The 23,714-nt window shown below is 38.2% G+C and overlaps 1 protein-coding gene across 1 annotated transcript in view; it reads right to left on the reverse strand.

Moving 5' to 3' along the window:
- The window catches only part of GABRB1 (gamma-aminobutyric acid type A receptor subunit beta1), a 328,236-nt gene that overhangs the window by 65,318 nt on the left and 239,204 nt on the right, over window positions 1–23,714 (reverse strand). The window contains exon 5 of the mRNA XM_072973678.1: window positions 20,712–20,794. Within this exon, the coding sequence (XP_072829779.1) occupies window positions 20,712–20,794 (83 nt within the window). The remainder of the gene's footprint in view (window positions 1–20,711; window positions 20,795–23,714) is intronic.

Consider the following 23,714-nt stretch of genomic DNA (forward strand, 5'->3'; position numbering starts at 1 on the left):
GAAAATTAGCAGTTGAGCTCATGTTCATTGCTGAACTCAAAGAGGTGTTGGCCTGAAACAGATCAGTAAGTTTGATTTTAACCTGGTTACATAAGACTTTCTGCATGTGATTTCTTTTCTCCTTCAAATTATAAACAATTATCCTTTAGTAGTCTCTAGGTCCTCAGGGTGTTTTCATTAAAAAAACTGAAACCCAACTCCTAGGATTCTAACCATATAATAGCATGGTGGCACCTGACTGAATATGGTGGAAGGTTCAGGTTTCCTTTTATAGCCAGACTCAGTTCTTTTGCTGCATTTTCCAACTTACTTTTGACCTGCCTCAGAGCAGACAGCAGGGAGCAGTGTTCAGGATCCTGGCATTGTGAACTGGATGGCCTGATTCTCCGTTAATCAGCTGCAGAACTCTGGACAGCTCCCATTTGATAGCACCCTTTGGCATCTCGTATCCAGAATTAGAGGTCCTCAGTTAACCTTCAAATTCCTTAATTCTTCACCTAGGAACTGCTTTTTTTTTTAAATTGTGTTTTACACTGCCATATAAAGTACTTTAGTGACACAGTCTAAAGCAACAGTCCCTATAAGGCTGAGAATCTATACTACGTAGAGGTTAAAAACTCTAGCTTTTGAATCAGAAAGATCTGGGCTCAAAACCTTTGGTGTTAAGGAGCTGTATAACTTTAAGCCAGTTATTTAAAGCTTCTGAGTGTTTGTTACTACATCTAGAAGCTAGCGATACTTCTTTCTTCCTGGAGAGGTTGTGAGGATAATATGAAATACATAATACATGTGAAACACAATACCTGGTACAGAGTTAGCCTACAGTTAAGCATTAATGCAATGGCACTTTTTATTTAGAAGAGAGAGAATCCTTACAGCTCCCTCTGACCCTGTGTTTGCTCTCTAGTAAGACAGACATCACTTCCTGGTATTACGTGATGTCAGGCTGCACATTTCTGAGCCTCATTTTGGAACCAGAGTCCATCAGTCATTCTCAGCCATTCTCTGAATCTGAGCAGCTGACAGAATCATCAGTGAGGTCATTATTTTTAGCTTTAGAACCGTTAGAAAGTCTGCAGGGGATTTTCACGGCATTTAACAAATTAGCAAAGGTCATCAAAACAAACCCACTTACTGAATTCACTGGCTCAAAATCCTATCAAACCAGTGCTGTCATATTAAATTAAAGAACTTTCTACTGGCAGCATTTCCATTAAAAAATCAAGCAGAATTATGTTCAGATTTGCGTCACTGTTGCAGCTTTTTAAAGTCACAAATTTTGATGGCAAACCAACTCATCTATCTGTAACCTCCGTACCATGTAGTCATGCGATTCTTCCAGTCTAAAATTTCCTCACTTTTCTTCTCTGTCCATCCAAGTTTAAGTCCCATCTCCTTTAGGAGGCAATTCTTAAATTCTCTAACCTCTGGTCTCAGGTCTGTTTTGCTCTTGATCCAGAATAGTATATATATATATATGTTAGGCAGGTGTAGTTTTGACTTTATTCAGCTCTGTACAAAGGCATTAAACATGACCATTAGGCTTTTCCACTTTAATAGATGCCTTTAACACACTCAACTCTGCTTGGATGATTAACTGGCTTGTCAACCAGCATGGCAGACTATACACACCATTGGCTCCTGAGAAATAGTATACCATGAGCTCCTTGCCTTCCATATTGCCATAAATAATGTTTTGGAAGAAATACTTTGGGGTCAGGTAATTGATCCATTTCTCTGCATGCCCTAAATGATGCCTTTGAATCAAGCCAGACCACAGGATTGCTGGATCCTTCAGCAATATCATTTTGGATCTAATAGAATTGCTTTACTGAATTGTACTTTTGTGTTATGCCAATAGACCACAATTGATGGACTGTGTAAGAAAGGACCAGATAAAACTTGGAGTCCTATTTTTGAATACCTAAAGAATTAGGCTTTGTTTTATGGACAATTTGAATCTTATAGATTGATTGGGTTTACTTGCTTTGGCCATTAGAGGATTTAGTGATAAATCTAGGGTCCATTTCTCTCAACTGTATGGAATACCCTAATATCAAGTTTTGCTTTATTGTTTTTCCACCCCTAGTTTCCCTCTGTCCTGGCCACCACGACTGCTTACCATAATCCTTTTGCACCCAAAGTACTTTTTGTGAAGTGCCTCACATCTTTTGTAGAATGAGGCAGAGATTAAAAATAAATTCTTGATCTATTCCTCTAGGGAATTACAGCAATTATAGCTTTCAGACCATTATTTTGCAATTATTTCCTGCCTTGTGTTCTTCTTTCATTGTTTTGTCTCCACAACTTGGTTTGAAGCCAAAGAATCCAGAGAATATTCTTAAAAATTTCCTCTACATACAGGAAGCATAGCATGTGCTCACTGAATCTTTAAATCAGACTTCTGCAGGTCTGCTTCTAGGTAGCCAGTTGTGTGATTTTGACCTCAGTGCCATTGAGACTTGCAGAATTTCACTCTCCTCATCTGTATCTGACAGAATTGGCCTAAATAATCTTCAGCGTCCTCTCTAGTTCTAAGATTTTGTCACAAGTGCTTGTGTTCCCTAAAAGGACTTTGCCAGATATAGATATTTTAAGACAGATCTGACTTAATAAAGTACTCACAGATATGGCTATGACCAGGTGACCTATTTATTGCAGAAGACTTCCATAAAAAGAAAGACTCTGTCTAAGGGAGACTTGCTCATTTTTCTATTAACAAAGAGGACACTTCCAGACACTTTGGTTTAGAATTTAACCTGCAAGAACAATTACAAGTGGGCAATAAAAATGATTCAGGAGGCAAAGGCCTTTTTAGTTCTGTAGTTTCACATCTAGCAAATGCTGATTCCAGTTCTTTTAGTACAAGGAAGCCAGTGGGATGCTGTAGATGGATCCAAAATTGAGATCTCATTTTAAGTCCAACACTGGTCATTAATTAAACAATTGATTGCCCCTCCCTGTGTCCTTGATTTTTCATGAAAGAAAAGAAAAAAATTATCTGCCCATACCTGCAAGATGATTTGTGAGGGTCAAACAAGACAATGCTGAAAAACACCTTTCAATAAGTACAAAGTGCTATACAAATGTTGTGGACTATTGTGATAAGTTTCTGAGCATATGGCCATGAATCAAGAAAGGACATCTGATGATGATTCAGTGGGTATTTTGAACTGCTTTTATGACTGAATGCGGTGATTTTGCAAAGTTAGGTGTTAAGATGGCTGAGGCAATTTTAGACCCTTGATGTTCCCCAAATTTGAGAATGACTTAGCTACATATAAATCCCACCTCCCTTTCAAATATAACTTCAATGGAGTTGAGGACAAAGTCTTATCAAGATGTAGGCAACACAAGGTCTGGGTCCATGTCTGTTTGGTTCACTGCACATAAAAAGATCGAATCAAATATTTGTTGAATATATGGAGGAGAAGCTGGATGAATGATGAGGTACCCTCCCTTTGGCTATGTGGTTTTCTCTTTTACTGTGTCTGTTCAGGCATAGGGTTCCAGGTTGTGTTTTAGAAGACTTACAAATGGTGAGACATGGACTTCTGAGATCACTTTGACAAGCCTGTGTTTGTTTGCTTGTTGTCAAATTGGCATCACCACCCCAACTATCACTGAAGAAAAACTGGAAACAATTTTCCCAGAATCTCCTTCCCTAGGTTAAAGTTTGCCAAACAGAGGCATTGGTACCAGATTTGGAAGATGGAGAAGGAGAGGCCATTATTTTGGGGGAGCAATTGCTGCCAGATGCACGGGCAGATGTGAGATTCACAGTGACTTGCTGGGTAATGGTGGGAGCTTCCCAGAGACCCCTGAGTATTGTAGCCCCTTCCCTGCTTGAGTGCTACAGGCTGGAATTGCTGAGGTTGGTTTCTTTCACCTCTGCTTGCCAGCTTTTCCAATCTACATGTATGCTCCTTAGTTCCCTATATTAAAACCTTCCATATCTTGAATATCTTGAGCGACTCTTCTGTATTCTTAGCAGAACCTTGACTAGAAACAGAATCTCAAATGTTAAATTTGGGAATGTTAAGGTTCAACTAAATGCATTTACTGTGCGTAGGGTTATAGCTAGCACTTTGGGGGAAAACCATAAGATTTTTTTAGAAAAGCCATTTACGAATCATTTAGTAAACTATTGCTTTTCAGCACTCAGAAATACCTTTGAGATCTAAGAAAGTCAATCAGGTTTTCCAAAGTGTCTTATTTTGTTTTCTTGAAAGAACTTGGTTTAACAGGGCAAATTTTCCTATAGTGAAAATACCTGATTTTAAACTCAAATAGCCTGTAATTTAGTCTGGGCTCAGTCACTTCTTAATTCTGTGTATTTGGCAAATTCATTTAAATTCTCGGGCTTGGTGACTGTGTCAGCATGATGGGAGCCATGCCAACAATCTTACTTTTCTTATAGGTTGTTATGGGACTCAAATGAAAATGTATGAAAACATTTTGTGTGTGTGTGTGTGTGTGTGTGTGTGTTATAACATAATATATATTATTATTCTCTAGACTCCTGTTCACATTTGGTCAAATGCAAATAATAATGGAGATCGATAAAGGGTCAATAAAAGTGGCTTCCAGAGAACTGAAGCTTTTCTATTACTCCTGAGTGTAAATACCGTGGTGACTGTGTTCACACCCACCTCCAGGAGACTTAGTGCAGTGTGGACTGTCGACATACAGCAGTGGCCAAGAGAGGACATCATACTTCAGGACTAAGATTCCACAGGACTACAGCGGGAAGCCTCATCGTATCACTATAGGATAGTGCTCAGACCACACAGAATGGAGGTGTAAACTGCTTTCCACCCAGAAGGTCACTGCTGCACTCACATTTTATCTTGAGGTAACCAGGCAGGGACACATCAAATAAGCTTCCCCAAGCCACTGAGATAACTTCTAATTCTACAGACTCACTGACAGTGATGCTATCCTGAAGTTACTGAATAACCATGGTTAGGCTTTCACACATGTGATTTATTTAATTATTGCACTGAGTCAAGACAGGGCTCTGGACTGGAGCAAAAGGAGGAGACGGGAGCCAGCAGTTCAGAATTGCCGAGTGTCTTGGTGGTGCTGAACAGATCTTTCAATACCTGTGCCCATGACGTGTAGACACACTCTGGCTTATCTTTCCTTGTGTAGCATTATTGGCTTTTCGTAATTTCCTGATCCGAAGCAGTGTGCTTATGTGTCTGCATCTGCTAAAGCACCTCTCCACCCCTCATTTTTCATCTATCAACACACCTGTCACAGCATATCACACTTCTGTGTTATATTTTATATTGGTGACTTTGTTTAGATTTTTTTCTATCTTCCTATAATAGCTTGTAAGGTACATCTGGGTAGAGACTGTTTTGCCTGGAACAGTTCATGACATATGATAAAGACTATAGAAATTGTGTGGGTGAATAAATGTCTGCATTATTAATCAAGTTTTTCTGTGTGTGACATTTTGCTTGATTCCCCAAACTCTTAGGTAGAGACTGTTAAACCAAAAAAGGAATATTTTTGGAAAATTTACCAATGGTTGGGCCCCTCTCTTTCCTCTCTTGACGAAATGAAAGCTCTGTGTAGAATTGTATAGGGGCCACAGTTTTCGAATGTAACAAACAAGGGACATTTCATTCCTGAGAGTTAGGGAGAGAGCCAAAATTCTTTGTTGGGCTACTTCCTTGTCTATAAGGCAGACGGAGCAAGCATCTGCATGGTGTTTCATAGAGTACACAAAAGGATGCTGAAAAGTAGTCTGTCTAGCAGTGAGGTGTACCAGCATACACTGAAACCAGTAGCTGTATTGAAGCTGCCAATGTTAGGGAGAGAGATGTGCCCACAGAGTCTTTTCAAGTCATCCCAAGTTAACCTAAAAGGAATTCAGTCACTGGCCTGTGGACCTGACAAAAAAAGCACATTGGACATTACTGCTAAGTTAAAATGGCAATAGAATGTTGCTGGTGAATGAACTAGTTTCTAATAATCTAAACCACTTGAGAAGGGCATTCATGCGTCTGTACCAATGCGACTTTAGGAATGTGGCCTTTGGGGGACTCTGATAGAGTCATCTTGCCATCCTAGAGGCACTGACAGTGTCGGGAATGGGATGGGCACAATAAACACTTGTATGTGATGAAAGAATCAGAAACCTCTGGGAACTTAGAAATAGACAAATAGAGCCAACACAAGGGAGATGAACAGTGGCTCCTGGCCCTCTGTCATCAGTCAGCTCAAGAGCAGAGAGGAGGCTTTGACTGGTTAGCGATGTACAGAATCAGCTTTTAAGGGGAAAGCCGAGAGATGGGGGGAAAATGGTTAGAAACGGAGTGGGGAGAGTGATGACGACACTCCGGCAACAATCAGAGTGATGACAAATGTGACAAAACTGAAGAAAAGGAGCATTTACAACTGAGCAGGTAAGAATTCCGGAAGAGCGAATAGCTGATTGCCCTGTACTTCGAAGAGACTTGTGATCGCATCTGTTGAGTAGTTGAAAAGAGCTAAGCCCGGTATCAGGCACTTTATATGCTGTCCTAATGAGATCTCATAAGGACATTCCTGTCTCCATCCCTTTGCCCTCCATGATCCGCAAACCCTCCCTCTGTGCTGGTCCACACGGTCCAACATAAGCAAAATTCCCTCTATCCTTGGGGTCCTGGTCTTCACCACTTGACTTCACCAAAACGTTGCTCTCCCTTACAAACGCAGCTCACTCAACAGCCCTCTCAAAGTACTGGGTGCTTTCCCTCCTCCCTTCCAGTATTGGATATGCAAACTGTGTTAAGTGACTATTCCTCATTGTCCCCTTCTAGACTGTTCTCTCATCCTCCTTTCTAAAAAACTCCTTGAATCTCATGTTATTTTACAATTCTACCAATCAAAAATGAATTCTCCTACTTATTCTGTATGTTTAGCTGCTTTTCAGCTACACGCTCCTGTCTTAATTTTTTTATGAATCCAATGTACGTGGAGATTATTTTTCTATACACCAGACTTTAAAGTCTTTGATCCCTTTCCTTGTAACAAGCATTTCTTCCATTTTATCTTGCCATTCACTTCCATCTCTAGACCTTGTTATGACCAATAACTGCATCACCTCCACAAAGTCAGTTTCATATACCTTACTGTCTGACTGTAACCTCCTATTTTCCCATCTCATTCTCTAATATCCTGACTCCAAAATTTTTTAACCCCATCAGACCCTATGGTCCATTAATTTAACCACAGTTAAGCTGTCCCTCGTGTCCCTCATAACTGTTACTGTCTCCTGGCCTAGTTTAAATGTCACAGACAAGCTTTTTTACACCCTCCTTCTTCCCTAGCTCTCTTCCCAGCACTTGCAAGGGAAAAATCCCAATCATGGATAAATTCACTGTTGTACTTTCCCTAAACGTGAAGCCATCCTACTAAACACAGCAAAAGGAAAACAGAAACATACTAGGTGGTCACACTTAATATCCTCAATGCTGCCAGTGAGCATGCTACATTCTCAGCCTACTCTGTTGTCCACTCTGGTAGATAATTATATCTTCTCCTCTCTTTTCAGTCCCCTAATATGTCCAGTTGATTACCTTGACTCGTGCTTCATTAAGAACATAGAGTTAATTAGAAGAAAATTTCCACAAGACATCACCATCGTAACTACTTATTTACCAGGATTAGTGCCTTTTCTTATTATAGCTGAACTGTCTGAGCTTTTTCTTACGTCACAACAAGCTCTTTGCTTTTATACTGAGTCTCATCTCCTCCACCCTATTCAGTGACAACTCTCTTACAATATTTCTTCCCCTCTTACACTGCCAATTTCCCTCTCTCCACCGGATTACTCCCACTAGCATACAAACGTGCTTTTATTGCTTCCATCTTAAAACAAAGAAACAAACAAAAGATTTCTCTCGATCGTATGTTCTTCTCTGGCCATCACTCAAATTTTCTTTTCTCCTGAACAGTAAAAGTAAAGGAGTTTGTTACACTTGTTGTAACCACTTTCTCTTTTCCTATCCTCCTTGACATCTACCACATTTAGATTTTCACTCCCAGCACTCTGTGTTGCTAAATCCAATCATCCGTTCTCAGTTCTTAGTTAACTTGTTCTATCATGTATATTTGACCAGACAAACACCTCTTTTTCTAGAATACTTTTTACCATGGTTCCAGCCTACTCTTCTCTCTTTGGCTTCCTCCTAACTCATTGATCACCCCTTCAGTCTTCTTTGGTGATTTGACTCTGTCACTTACTTGGTGTAAATATGGACAAATTAGGTGATGTCACTGTGACTCAGTTTCCCCATTGGTAAAATGAAAACAATAATGGTACCTAAAGGTAGAGTCCTTGTTGAGACTAAATGCATTGTTATATGCAGTGTGTTGGCATACAGTAATTGTCATAGCTGTGTTTTCTATCATCTCCCTTATCTCTAAGTATTGGTTTGGCCAAGACAAAGTGCTTGGACCTCTTCTCCAGTTATGCTAATTACCTTGGTGAAGTCATCTAGATTCATGGGTTTAAATACATCCAGAAGCTCATGAATTGTAAAATTACATATCCAGGTAGGACCTCTACCCTGAACTTGAGATTTAGACTTTCAACTGTAAACTTGATATCTCCACTTAGATGTCTAACAGACAATACAAATTTAAAATGTCTAAACACTTTTCTGGGCTCTACCTGAAGCTTTCCTCAATTCAGTTGATGGCAAGTCCATCCTTCTATTTTCCCAGAGGTTTCATTCAGAGAAGACCAATTTACTTATAAGAGTAGCTCTTTGCTGTCTAAGAAAGAACTTTCCACTAAAGGATACTTCCTATGTGAATTCTGTTGGACTGATGTATAAGACTCAGAGCTGGTGTCCTGTGTCATCCATGTCATGTTTAGACCTTCTGCTGCAGTCATGTCCCCAGGTCCACTCAACAGACTACTCACCTTGACCTGAGTGAGTTTGGCTTGCCGCAGGCGGTTGCTGTGTCTATAGTCTGAATTTTGGCAGATGCACACAGTATCTGAGACATCCTCTCTCAGCACACTGTGGCTTAGCTTCTGCTGCTTCTATCCTAGCACTTCTAGCTGTATTATTATTAGCATTAGTGGTAAGAGTGTTCAGTTACTGTTATCATTCAATTGCTACTATTATTCAGCCCAAAATGGAACAAAAGATAGAATTTTCAATATTGCTAATGCATTAAATTCTCTTCAAAGTAAAACTTTAAAAAGAGTAACTATGACCTGGTATCACAGTGGCAGAAGACTACTGCCCCTTCTTAAACTTCATGCAATCTAGGGAGAAAATGTAGTTTTATTATTACTCTACACCCTGGTTAGGAAACTGTGAGAACTTAGCAAACTCAGGCTTGGTCCTTTGGTTATGCTACTAGATTCAAGGCTTGAAGTAACTCATCAGGAGGACAATAGGGAACGTATCATTTTGCATTTCTTGAGGGAGACACTTCCTAATACTTTCAATCTACGGTCATAAGAAAATTATGTAAAATATCTTTCCTCTAAAGAGCAAGGTACTGTTTTGGCATATAAAGCACGTACAAATTCAAAGAGGAAGAGACAGAATAATGGCAGCCACAGTGAGGATAGGGGATTACATGTAAAAAGCCTGTACAACTCAGTAACTGGATACTGTGTGGAAGCAGCTGACTTGAGAACCCATCAGCACAGCAGTCAGGATGGAGGAAGGTGACGAAGCAGCAGAAACTGAGGACCCGGACAATGGTTGAGACATTGAAACAAATGATTCGGGAAGGGTTATTACTGATCCCTAATGAAGAGACTACGCTACTTAAAATGAGAACCATGACAGGAAAACACCTTTTTTGAGTTGCAAAAATATGCCTAATTGACTAGAGATGGATATTTCTTTTGCTGACGCATTAATTTTGTAGAAAGAGGCTTTCATTACCCCACCAAGGAAGACACTCCCAAGAGTAGCTCTTAAAAGGTCGTGGTAAGGATCATAGTGCAAGTTCTTACACCTCCCTTTGCCTCAGATGAAGCCAGAGCTCCAGCACATTGTGAAGAATGATCACGGCTATGACCCTGAATCATCAGAAGAGAACAAATGATTTTTAGGATTCTCTACTGAGAAAGATTCACATCAAAGTAGCTAAAATAAAGTCTGGCAAAATTGAGTTCTTCAGAGTGACTTGTTAAACCCCAGGTCTCTAGATAGTGAAGGTGTACTAGATAGTGAAGGTCCACTAAAACCTCTTATTTGTGGACATGAAGTCAAGTAAAATCAAATAGAGTACTTGTCATTACATTTCCCTTTGTTAAAATTAAATCCTTTCTAAGTACAAAATATTCAACCAAATATTATTTTTAATGTGGGCTTAAGAGTACTGATGACATACTACATCTGGGAATCATTCATGTATTAAATAGTAAGTCAAGAATTTTACCCACCCAGGGCACCAAACAGCATCTAAGTTTCAGAGTTCAGTGTTTGGGAATTCCTCAGGTCATCTGAAAATGACTTGTCTGCCTCACTTAGTTGAAAACCCAAAACTCTCTTGAATCAAGTGCTGAGCAACCAGTGTGACAAAGGCTCTTTATTTAAATCTCAGTAGGAAGCAAGCAGGCTGGGAAAGCAGATTGAGTAGGAGCACAGGTGAGACAGGCTTTTGTTTGTTTGTTTGTTTCTTTTATTAATGTATTCCAGCTTCCCACTACTCAAAGTGTGGTTCTATAGGCCAATAGCGCCAGCATCACCTGGTGACATGTTAGAAATGCAGACTCTCAGGCCCCAGTCCAAGCTCATTAAACCAGAATGCATTTTAGCAAGATCCTTCTAAGTGTGTGAATGTCTGACAAGCACCTCAGGGAGCCTATCAGACAAGGGATGGGTTCCCATGTGGACAGTTTTTAAGGTGAGAGCAGGCACCTTTGGCTCTACTCATTGAAATGTCTTGTCTGAGCTGTAGGTCTACATGATGTCAGTATTGAGAATACAACGTATTTGGGATCAATGCAGTCATCTAGTGGGAGCTCTGCTCTTTCACACCATCAAATGAGTACAGTCAGTGCATACAGGACAGGGAAAGGGGAATGGGAAAGGGAAATGAACACAGAAATTCTTCTTATTTCATTTTTTATGGTTGAAAGAAATAGACCTTGCTCAGTTTCAGTCTGATGAAACTATTCCTGTAAAGCCTGTTGCTGTGCATTCATTCAAGAGTAAGGGTCTATTGGTCTATTTCTTTCAAGGCATGCACTTAAAAAAAAATGGAGCCTTCTGCCAGAGGGGCTAAAGGAAAGAATAGTTTAAATTTTTTCCTTTGATCATTTCAGTGATTTTTTTTTCCTTTGAAAAGATGCTATTTTCTGTTCTTTGCTGTACTTTCTTCTCTCATTTCTGTGTTTCCATTCTGTTTCCCATTTAGAGAACTGGGTCTGTTAGAGGCGATGGTAAAAGAAAAAGAGAAAAGCAAAAATTTAAAGTACGACAGCCTTAAAGCAGTGATTGTTATACACGACCTCATATGGAAATCATTGAGGGGAGCATAAGAAGTCCTTGTGTAACATGGGTCCATCTTCTACAAATTCTGATTTTATTCGTCTGAGTTGGGGTCATGGTATCAATGTTAAAAAGACCTCCCTTTTAAAATCTTTCATCTTAAAGAGAAGAATGAAGCAATTTAAACATGGAAATTGACACAAATGGAAACTACATTTTCTATATTAACACATGATTCTATATGGATGTGGTTCACAGAACCATCCAAGTCAAGATCTCTCAGGAGAATATGTCCATTTCCAAGGTTATAGATGTTCATGCATCATGATTGTGACTAAGGCATGTACTTTGAAACTACAGCACCATTACAGTCAGTCAAGCTTAACACGATACTAAAATGATATGGGGAAGAGGATAAGTGTCCCCTTAGAAGAGAGAGGGTTTCTGAACATTGTGGGATCTGTTGCAATTATAGAAGTGACTTGGTGAAATAATAGTTATTCTTAAATTGTATCAACATCCAGTTTCATTGGCAAGAATGTCAGAAAATAAATGCTCATGTAGGTACTGAATTGAGACTGAGTCAGAAGAGAGGAGAAGGACCTATTAAAATCTGCTTTGTTCTCAGGTGTCTGCTTTGCATTCAGATAGAGCATATCTCAAAACCACCCAACTCACACACGGCGGGGAAGCTGAAGAGGAGTTTTCTGAGGACGGTATAGAAGGAGAATAAATCTTGGATGCTTCAGTCAGATTGCTTGAGTTCAAATCTCTTGTGGACCACTACAGTTTTGTGACTTGAGCAAGTAACTACCTTGGTGCTTTGATTTCCTCTTCTGTAAAATGGAGTAGAACAAGAGGGTTTTAGTGAAGAGTCAATGGGAGGTTTCTCTTAAGTGCCTGGCCCATAACGTATAGTCAATAAATATCAGCAATCATTATTGTCAAGTTTGGATCCTAAGTGAACCAAAGCACTCAGTTTAGAAGGGTGTTCAGTTTTAGAAGACCAAAATTCCATTACAAATTGTGTCTTAAAGTATTTGGTTAATACCTAAAACCTTTAGGCAAAGTGATAAACTTTATTTTGACTTTCTCTTGGAAAGCTAGAGGGAAAATGGCCATCCATCAGAGAATCCAGAAGAGAAGAAACTTCAGAAATCTAATTCTGTAAATCAGAGGTCTCCTCAGCAATCTACACAGTCACTTATCCATGCACGGAAAACATACTATCTATAGGGGAGCAGCAAACAGCTATAAGGCTAACTTTATAGACAAGTTGATTGTGAAATGAATTTTCATAGAAGGAACTCCAATCCCCCACTGGCTTTTATTTTTATAACTTTAAAAGATCAGAGACTTTTTGGAAAGACTATTTTTCCACAGTTTCAAGAAAGCAGCCTGGAAAAAGGAATAAATTAATTCAGAGAAGATTCCCTTCTTCCCTACACCCACCCCTCTGCTCATCAAAAAAGCTACAGGCACTAAAATTCATTAACATTTCTATGAACATAAATGTGAAATACTCATTTTCATTAAGTAGTCTACTGAATATGGCAAAATCAAATTTATCTAAGGAGATAGCCAATGCTGCTAATTTCCTTGACAATGGGGACATAAAGCAAGGGAAGCCATGCATCATTCATGAAGTTCAATTTACTTCTGTTATTTTCAGTGTTTAGCATCCGTGAATAGAAAGTGTGCAGAATGTGGTAGGTGCTATTTTTAAATGATTTCAGATCAGAATGAATGATTTGGCCGGCAGCAATAAAGTAAGAATGATTCAAAGGCTTTGCTTGTAATTGTCCTATAGTTCATATTTTTCTTTGTGTTTATATGTTCATGTATTCATAACACTTTTAATGTTCTAATATCCTTCATAAATCAGGATCCCTTTATAACCAATGCTTTAGGCAAGCATATCAAGTAATTTACTGATGATGTAACTAAACTGAATAAACTCCCAGAGTTCTAGATTTTAGGGCTGAAAGAGATATTTAAGGTAATATAATTAACAGCCCTGTTAGTGAGGAATATCTTTTACATTACAATTGGTAGGTGGCCATTTCCAATTAATTGAAGTGTCTCTGTGGGATGTGAAGTCTTTCTTAAGGGGGTATTTTTTTTTTTCTATGAATGGGCACGTCTGCTCATTGGATAGTATTTCTCTTCAATTCTGCATCTGCCTTCCTGCAACTTCTGCCACCTGTCTGCACGGTTGCAACTACATCAGTAGCACTTGGCACATGGAGTGGCTTGTGGTCACCATTTAAAAAATGTTATTTGAATTGAATGGGTTCAAAGCTAGCATTCTGGGCATGATGGTCAATTTTATGTGCCAACTTGACTGGGCCACAGGGTGCCCAGATATTTGGTCCAACATTATTCTGTGTGTTCCTGTGAGGGTGGTTTGGATGAGATTAACATTTGAATTGGTTTGACTGTCCTCCCTAGTGTGGATGGGCCTCATCCAATCAGTTGAAGGCCTCAGTTAAAACAAAAAGACTGACCCTTTGCAGAGCAAGACTTCTTCCTGCTTGACTATCTTTGCACTGGGACAATCAGCTTCTTCCTGTTTTCAGACTCACATTGGAACACTGGCTCTCCCTGGGTCCCAAGCCTGCTGGCCTTCAGGCTGGAACTGTACCAGCAGCACTCTAGTTTGCTGACTCACCCTGCAGATTTCAGGACTTATCAGCTTCCATCACTGTATGAGCCAATTCCTTATAATAAATCTTATTCTCACTCTCTATGTATATATATCCCACTGGTTCTTTTTCTCTGGAGAATCCTAATTAATATACGGGGCAACACCAAAAATAAGATTTCTCTTCTCCATGGTAGCATTTAAAACATCCAGAAAAGGCTAGTATGCCTCCCTATCATCATCTTCCTAAATATCTTGGTCTCTTGCTCTGAAGGAAATTATCTTAACATGGCATTGAGAATTGGACACAGTTCTTCACATGTGACTTTACGAGGGCAGACCTTTGTGGAGCTGCTCCTGCCTAAGGTCTGGACACTGTACTTATTTTATTGCCAGGTGTGAATGTAACACATTATGTAAGTAACACTTAGCATCCCAACTCTGTCAACCTCACATTTTCTCAGGGAATTTTCCATAGTTAATTTAAGCTATTTTATCACATTTTTCTTGTTACTTGCTATTTTTGTGGGCAAGGAAAAAATTATTTTGGAAATAATCAAACTTGACTATGGCCTGGTCTTCTGTGCACATGTTGTTACTACCAAGGCATTTAAATCAACACAATGACAATATTCTGAGACTGAGAGATGGACTGAATATATGGTTCATTAAATTGAATATATTAAGACAATGCCCAAGTTGAAAGTTTCTAAACCATTTCTTTAAAATAAGAAATAAGTGTAAAAATAACCAGGTATCACTAAATGCTACCCTTGTTTAATAAATTGATTGTGGTTTAGGTGGGAGTGATGCAGACAGTTCATGACCCAAGTGAAGCAAGAAATTCACAGTGGTTCCTCACAGTTACCAGCTTATGAAAATTCCTAAGATAATTAGAATGTTAAGTTTCCTCTATTTGGCTCTTGGTTGACACGTTTACAATCTTAAATTTCTGAGATAGTCTTAAAGCATGAATATAAAATTATATAAATTAAAGAATATTTTATTGCAAGTAAAAAAAATTCCCTGCCTTAAACCTTACCTGAAAAAATTAAAACCAGACTTTTAATTTTGAGGGCAAGCCAATCACCCAGAAACTTGAAAGTCAAACGAGGAAGTGTGGAGAGTTTTCTTGGTACAATGGGAAATCTTTGACTATTTCAAAGCATAGAATAACATAATCCAGTTTACATCACGCAAAGTTCACTCTGGCTACCGCGTGGTGAATGAGTTGGAGGGAGTTAGGGGTGAAAGCAAGAAGACCAGCAGGAAGACCGCTGCAATGATTCAGGCAAGAAGTCATGGCCGTTTGGAGAAGATTGGTGGCAGTAGGGCTGGAGAGAAATGAAAGGGTTTGATAAATATCTTGCGAGTAGAATAGATGGTACTTGACAATAGATTGGATAGGAGGAGTGTAACGGAGAGAGAGAGATGTCAATAGTTAATCCTAGGATTCTTGTTGGATAATGAGATTAAGGAGGCTGGGAAGGAAACTCATTTGTGAGGGGAAAATTGATAAAAAAATTTTGAGCCAATTAAGTTTAAGATGCCTTTGAAATATGAAAGTAGTTATGCCCAGAAGAGTGCTATGTATGTCCTTCTGGGGCTTAGAAGAGATTTGAGCTGAAGATACAGATTTGGAGATCATTGCAAAAAAGATGTAAAGAGAGGTCATTTTTCACCTTTCTGGGAACACTGTCAGTGGACACGGGAGATGGGTCAGCAGGTTCCAGATTACAGTGGGTTGAGAGGCTGTTCAGGCAATAGACAAGGATATAGACCATTCTTTCAAGTAATTTTGCAAAAGGAAATAGATTAGGAAAAGCTTAAGGGGAGGTGTGAGGGTAGAGGAGAGGTGTTTTGTGACGAGAAGCAATTACAGGTTTTTTTTTTTTTCTTCAGGCTGTGAAGAAAGAAGTAGCAGACAGAGTGAGAATGAGGATCTGAAAGATCAGGGGTGGAGGTGTGTGTGAACCTGAGAAAATCAGTTCCCAGAGGGGGCAGAAAGAGATGGAAATCCTGAGCACTGAGGGCAGGGTCAGCTATAAAAGGCACAGGAGCACCTCTTCCGCTGAAATACAGAGGGCTAACTTAGCATGGTGACGATATAAGGGTGTTGAGAAGAAGACGGGTGAGACTGCTGAGAGATTTCAGACCTGAAGTGGCTTCTGCTTTGGGGGTTGGCTGTAGTGAGAGGTGGCCCTGACTACTGACATTGAGAAGGTGAGATAGGGTGAGATTTCCCTCAATAGCCACTGCAGAAAATAAACAGGGAAAGACGTTTGACACCTCCATGACTGTTGTCCCAAACCCTTTCTATATTTCCATGAGGCTTGTGGCTGGCTATCAAACCTTCACATGATAGCTTTATTGATTTTAATTCCTAATCTTCTTAGTACTAAACTCCTTGATTGATTTTTCTATGTGCCATTAACTTATTTTATAGCATCCCAGGGCTATGAAGCTATTAATCTGCTCCAAGTTCAAGTAAACTTTCAGTTTAACAAGTCTTTATGGCCTTTCTAATTTTACTTGATTAGATGACATTAAAGAAAGCAAAACATCTTCAATTTGCCTCAAAGGACCTACCCAAGGAAAACATTTCTCCATCCTTGGGGTTGTAATGAAAGAGAATACAAATGAGTACAGTCTGTAAGGTGGGTAAAATTTCTACTCTGTTTGTCACAAAACTATGATTGGTTCAATCTTATACTGGCGGAATGTTTACCTTAACATTCTTATTCCCCAACTGACACTAGACCCTCTCATTTGTAATCACTTTAAAGCTGAGTTGTAGTCTTAATAAAATGTCAAATCAGGGAGAGCTGTTTTAGCAAATAATGCAACACATGTTTCCTTGTGAAGAGTTAAAAAACAGACAGAATAACAGATTCAGTATTTATTAACACTTAGTAACATATTGATTATGTACTTAGGCACGAACAAGCAAAGTTCATTTGGACTCCATATTATTGCCATATGTTACTTCATTGTTTGAAGTTACTACTCTTAAGATTTAGGATCTCTTTACATTGGTTTACCTCTTATTGAGAAGGGATACACTTTAAGTACAGCTTTAGAGCGAAGAAATGTTGCCATTTGAGGCTTCTAAATTTATTTCAGTGTAACGTCAAGGGAATCAGGACCACTTGGTTTCCTGCATCCATAGACTACCCTTTCTCCACAATCATTTGACCCTTGACCTAAAAGCTAAATTATGCTTCAGCTTCTAGGATCTACTCTAACCTTGATCAGGGATAATTCTAGGAAATATAGACCAGTCTTTAGTTAATTCAGCATCCTCGACCTAGCTGTGAGTGGTTCTGATGGGTGCTGTACTTCTAATCACCAATGTTCTGCTTCCTTGCTCACAGCTGATGGCAGGATTCTATTACAGGGAGTCAATTACTTGAGTTTGAGTCCCCACTTCACCGCTATCCTTGTCTTGTGGCCCCAGGTATGTTATTTTACTTCTCTGAGCCTCAGATACATTCTCTCTCAAATGTTGTTGGAAAGACTTCTGTTAGAGAGGTATTCTATTAATGCCTAGCATTTTTCTGGCAAATAGAAGGCAGTTCCTTGTTTTTTTCCCCTTTCAAGTTTCTGTCTTCACAGACTTCTCACTACACCAGTTCTTACAGGCATGAGTTTTTGCTTTGCTTTAGGTAAACATCTTTAGGAACTAGAGTTTCGTGACCTGTGGTTGGATCACATTGATGATGGTCGCCATCTGCCCCCAGTCCTCTGCATTGACTGATTTTAGGGTCCCAGTTGCTATGCTTCATCCATCTGTCCAGAGGACTAATTGCATTTTATTGAATTGCCTCAATGATTATTATATGTCTGGGTGGTCACCTGTTGCCTGATACCATATTTCAGAATAACTTTTTTTTAAAACATTTTTTACTGATTTATGATCATTTTACAATGTTGTGTCAAATTCCAGTGTAGAGCACAATTTTTCAGTTATACATGAACATATATATATTCATTGTCACATTTTTTCTCTGTGAGCTACCATAAGATCTTGTATATATTTCCCTGTGCTATACAGTACAGAATAACTTTTGACTCTCTGATTGTTTGGGTCTCCCCCATCCTTACCCCACAGAGTCATTTCTACCTCATTTATAGTTTTGGTTTTGGTCATTGTGTGATACGATAAATAGACCTAAAAGTCATCTATTTTCTAAATACGAATAAAGAAAATTGCCTGTATAAAAGAAAATTACCTATAAAATAAAATATGCACTTTGGGAGAAAATGCTGATAATTTTAGCACTTGGAATTTATGCCTAGAATCAATTCAAGCACTTGTCAAAATTCATTGCTTCTTTAAGTGAATGATGTAAATATAAGACCTTGGAATTTTGACAGACTGTCATATCCTAATGTTGTCCAGCAGAAGCAAAGGTAAAAAAATCACTATCAATGGAAGAGGGGTCAAGGGTAAAATGCAACCCATATGAGTGAGCAATTCGTGAATTATCCTTCTCTTTCTATGTCCAAAAGCTAATGGTTTACTTGCTTAGCTAAAGTTCTGCCTTATTTATAAAACATTACTAGTCATTAATAAGTAATTGAGCTTATATTTCATTCTGTAGTTTGAATTTGGTTGCCATTTAAATCAAAAGTCACCATTAATACTTTCACACGTTAACACCTTTCAACCAACTTATTTATTTAATGCATTTTAAAATTAGAATATTAATTAAAGAATAGTTCATGAATTTTCTTGTTCATTCCAAGTTCTACTGGTAACAGATCAATGGCTATGTCTGAATCTATATCTATATTTGCATAAGCATCTTTATCTACGTCTATGTCTGTATTCAGTAGAAACTAGAATGTAATTACTTATTAATCAGTCAATGGAGAATACATTTATTCTTTAATAATACTAGAAGATCACCTGAAATTTTCCCTTTTTCTTTACCATTTTGAAAGTATTTTAAATGATCTAACTAAAAGAAATGCAAATCAAAACTACAATGAGGTGTCACCTCACACAGTCAGAATGGCCATCATTAAAAGGCCCACATATGGAGAGGGTGTGGAGAAAAAGGAATCCTCCTACACCACTGGTGGGAATGTAAATTGTTACAGCCACTATGGGGAACAGTAAGGAGGTTCCTTAAAAAACTAAAAATAGAGTTATTGTATGATCTTGTAATCCAACCCCTGGGCGTATATCCAGAGAAAACTCTAATTCAAGAAGATACATGCACCTCAATGCTCATAGCAGCACTATTTACAATAGCCAGGATGTGAAAGCAACCTAAATGTCCATTGACAGATGACTGGATAAAGAAGATATGGTATGTATGTATATGTGTCTGAATCTATATCTATATCTGTGTGTGTATATATATATATATAATGAAATACTATTCAGCCATAAAAAGATCAAATAATACCATTTGCAGCAACATAGATGGACCTACAAATGTCAGAGAAAGACAAATATCATATGATATCACTTATATGTGGAATCAAAAAAATGATACAAATGAAATTATTTACAAAGCAGAAATAGACTCACAGACATAGAAAACAAACTATTGCTACCAAAGGAAAAGGGGTGGGGGGAAGGGATTTATTTAATTTATATTAGGAGTTTGGGATTAGTATATACAACTACTATATAGAAAATAGATAAACAACAAGGACCTACTGTATAGCACAGGGAACTATATTCAGTATGTTTTAATAGCCTATAATGGAAAAGAATCTAAGAAAGACTGTATATATATGTATATGTGTAACTGAATCACTTTGCTGTACACCTGAAACAAGTACAACATTGCAAATCAACTATACTTCAATAAAAAATTAAAAAAATAAATGATCTAAAGACGTATATCTCTTCTCACATTACATTAAGTGGTATTACAATGCTCTGAATTACCCACTGCACTTTCTGTGCCCCTGAAAACCAGGAAATGGCCTTGCCTGGAATAAATGGGCTCAAATGCTTGAACGTTGATAGTTCAGAAACAATGAAACAAAGATAAGCAATCAGATTAAATCTTAGTGACTAAAATATTCAGTAAACCAATCAATGAAAAACAACCTAAGAGGACAAACCAAAATCAGTCATTAAGTCTTTGGCTTAAACCACAAGCCTCATAAATATCATTTATCATCTTGTTCTTCCCTTGAAGAAAGATAACTGCACACAAGACTTTAAGACGGTTTTTCTAAAAGACAACAATTTACAGTCCTTCAGGTAGACAGACTATAGAACCAAAAACAATCTCACAAAGTCTTTTCATATTAAACTATTTTCCCTCTGTTATTACCACAGCTTGGGTATTGGAAGGCCTTAGGAGAAACTTGATTCTGAGAAGGAGAAAGTATGAGTTTATAAATTGTCCAGCTAAAATAAGTAGACTTTCCTTAATGGTTCCAAAAAATAACTGTATTGAAATGAACCTTAAATCAGCATTATAAAGGAAAATGTCACTAGACTGTGAACCCTTTGAAAAGTAGGCAGGATAGTGTAGTTAAAATATCCTGGTACAAATTACTCAGTATGAGGTTGAATTTAATTGGATCAAGCCAACATCCCTCCTTTTTGTTCCCCTGCCCAAGTAACTCACAACTTTCAATCTCCAGGGTGCAGTTTTGCTCGTCCAGAGGATATCTCCGTAGATCCATCATGCAGGCAGCTGTGGTTGTGATCCTGTCAGGGTGAGAGAGAGAAAAGACAACATCGTAAGGATGATAACTTTCCTTCCCAGGCTTCCCAGCCCTGACTCATGCCCACCAGCTGACATCAAAATTCTGTGATTAAAGATTTTGAAGGCAGGCAGATTGCGTTTGAGTCTTTCTTTGCTGCTCACTGGTGATGGGAGCTGGGGCTAGTTAATTTATCTCTAGGAGCCTCAGTCCCCTTATCAATCAAAACATCGACTGCCTTCAATGGCTGTGAAGACTGAGAGAGATAATGTGCGCAAAGCTTTTAGCCCAGTGCCCTCTGCTTTGTCAGTGCTCCACAAATGATGGCCACTATTAGAACTATTATTATCCCATTGTCCTTCCTATATTTACTAGCATCCTAGCAATGTCTCTGCCAATATCTGCAGCAAGTCTGGCTTTATGAGCAGGAGAATATCTACGTTGTGCATCGAAGCCCATCTTCCTCTCCTGCTGCAACCTAATAAGACAGCAAAAGCAACAACAACAACAGCAACAAAATTCGTCCTTTCTGACTCACATTCCCCACTGTTAGAGAGGTCCATCAGATTCATCGCTGAGGCCCTGGTCCACCTATACTCAGTAGATAGATAGTACATAACCAGGAAAGAAACGCTATCCTAGGATGGATGTTTACACCATACCTACCGACTCCAGTTCAGCTTATGCATTTATGTAAACCCAAGGTTCCTGACTCCAGATAGCCTACCCGGGTCCCCACTGTCCCTCCATTTTTCTCGTGCCTGGGCTGGTTTCCTGGACTGTGGGGTCTGAGAGTAACTTGATTCATATGGCTAATCCACTCATACAAACATGCAATATCACTTTGGAACTGACACAGTACTTTATTAAAAAAAAAAGCAATTACATGGTCCTCTTTCACAAAGTAATGTGTAATCATAATTTAAAGAATTCAAAATTCAAATTTAGTAATAAGTTTTCTTTTGGCTTTAATCCCCAGGAGCTACAAAGGTTGGAAAATTTCCACATATACTCTGTGTACAAATAGAAGCCCACCTGTATCTTCTTAGGGGGAACTTCTTAATTAGAAGCCCACCATGCACCCTGCTTTGAATATGGCTTGTTTTCATTGACAGGTGCATCTTGGATTTGGTTCTATATGAGTAAATAAGCTGCCCGTAAGAAAATTTACTACGATATGTTGAGTTGCATGGAAATAGCATAATTTATTTTCCTAATCATACTTGGGGGATGCATTTATGTTGTTTCGTATCTTTTACAAATAAAGATGCTCTGAATATACTGGTACACGCTACTATGTCTGACTACATTGACTGGCTATTTCTCAAATGGAAATTGTTAGAAAAAATGGTATATGCATTTTAAATTTTGCCACATTGTTATTCACGGAAATGGAGCCAATTTACACTCCCTTCAACAGTGTATGTCAATTTGACAAAGTACTTTTCATACCTATGATTTTTGAGGCTGCCAAGGGCAGTTATTGTTTTAGTCATTTTGTTCACCTAACAGGCATCTTCTTAAAAACATTATTAAGAAAACCCCTAGATCTTCCCAATTTCTCTTTGGCTTTCTTTATGAAAGATGAAAGTAGAGATTTCCTTTGAAGCTTTTCTTAGGCAAATGGTGGTCGACTAATCAGATTGATTTGAGCATTAGGCAAGAGTAAAATGAATTTTAAAGTTAATTAAAAAAATTCTTAAAATATGTTTTAAAAAATTTGAAAACTGGTCATATACCAGAATTGAGCACATAAGAGGATTTTACTAGATTACTTCTTGCTCACTGCTCCCATAATTGTATGAATTAATTTTTTTGTTTAATAATATCTCATAACTGTCTTTTGTAGTCTGAAAATACAATTCTGAAACATTATTTTTATGGTCTGCAAAGTGTTTCAAACATCTTCAATAAGACAACATAAATTTTTTAAAAGCCTCAAAAACATCATCTTTTTACTGTATTCTTTGTTTAACAGCTACTTATGAATTTTAAAAGTTTATGAAATTGTGAATATTCTCTAGGAATTACTAAAGTGTGGCCATCTCTATGATGTTTTGACTTAGCCAATTCTTTTCAACTGGGAATAATTTTTCCCACAGGGGACATTTGACAATATCTGGAGACAGTTTTGATTGTGGAGCCGGGGGTGGAAGGTTGATACTGACATCTAATGGGTGGAGGCCAGGAATGCCACTAAACATTCTACAATGCCCCGCAGGACAGCACCCAAGAATTATTTATTCCGAAATGTCATTAGTGTCAAGGTTGAAAAACTCTGCTACAATGCTGCTTTCATTTTTCCTCTGAGGAAACTTTTAATAAAATGAGATCTTATAGAGAAACTCAATATACAAAATACAGATGAAATAAGTGAAAGCCATATCTTGTTAATAACCTTATAAATTCAAACATTGACATCTTTTTTAATGAGCACACAAATTTGAAAGCAGGGATTATGATGAGAATTATGGTCTTAAATCTCCCTCAGCACCAATTATTTTTGTGTTGTATTTTATTTGTATGGTATTGAGAAAATCCTAATAAATATGGAAACATTTCTAAAATTATACATGATCAGACATGGGCTACTGTGAATTAGGGAGGAAAACACCCATCTGCTCTGTAACCTCCTCTATAATCAACAGCACCTTTGTAAACGATTCAGATGCATTCATAGGTGGCTTATCTCCAGTAGGTATATAGCAGTGGATTAAAGGAAAGCCTTACTTGGTGCTCCACACTCTGCATAAGCTAACCTGGAAGCACAAGTTAATATTATGATGGTCTTGAGTGCATTAAAATGTGGCGTAGGCAGTATTATGGCATACATGCTTATAGTTTAAAATCAGTATAATTTAAAAAATAAAATTAGAATAAGATATGTGTGGAATTATTAAAAGCTTTTGGGATATTTGATAACA

The sequence above is a fragment of the Vicugna pacos genome, chromosome 2 (assembly GCF_048564905.1).
Source record: "Vicugna pacos chromosome 2, VicPac4, whole genome shotgun sequence".
Classification (NCBI taxonomy): Eukaryota; Metazoa; Chordata; class Mammalia; order Artiodactyla; family Camelidae; genus Vicugna; species Vicugna pacos.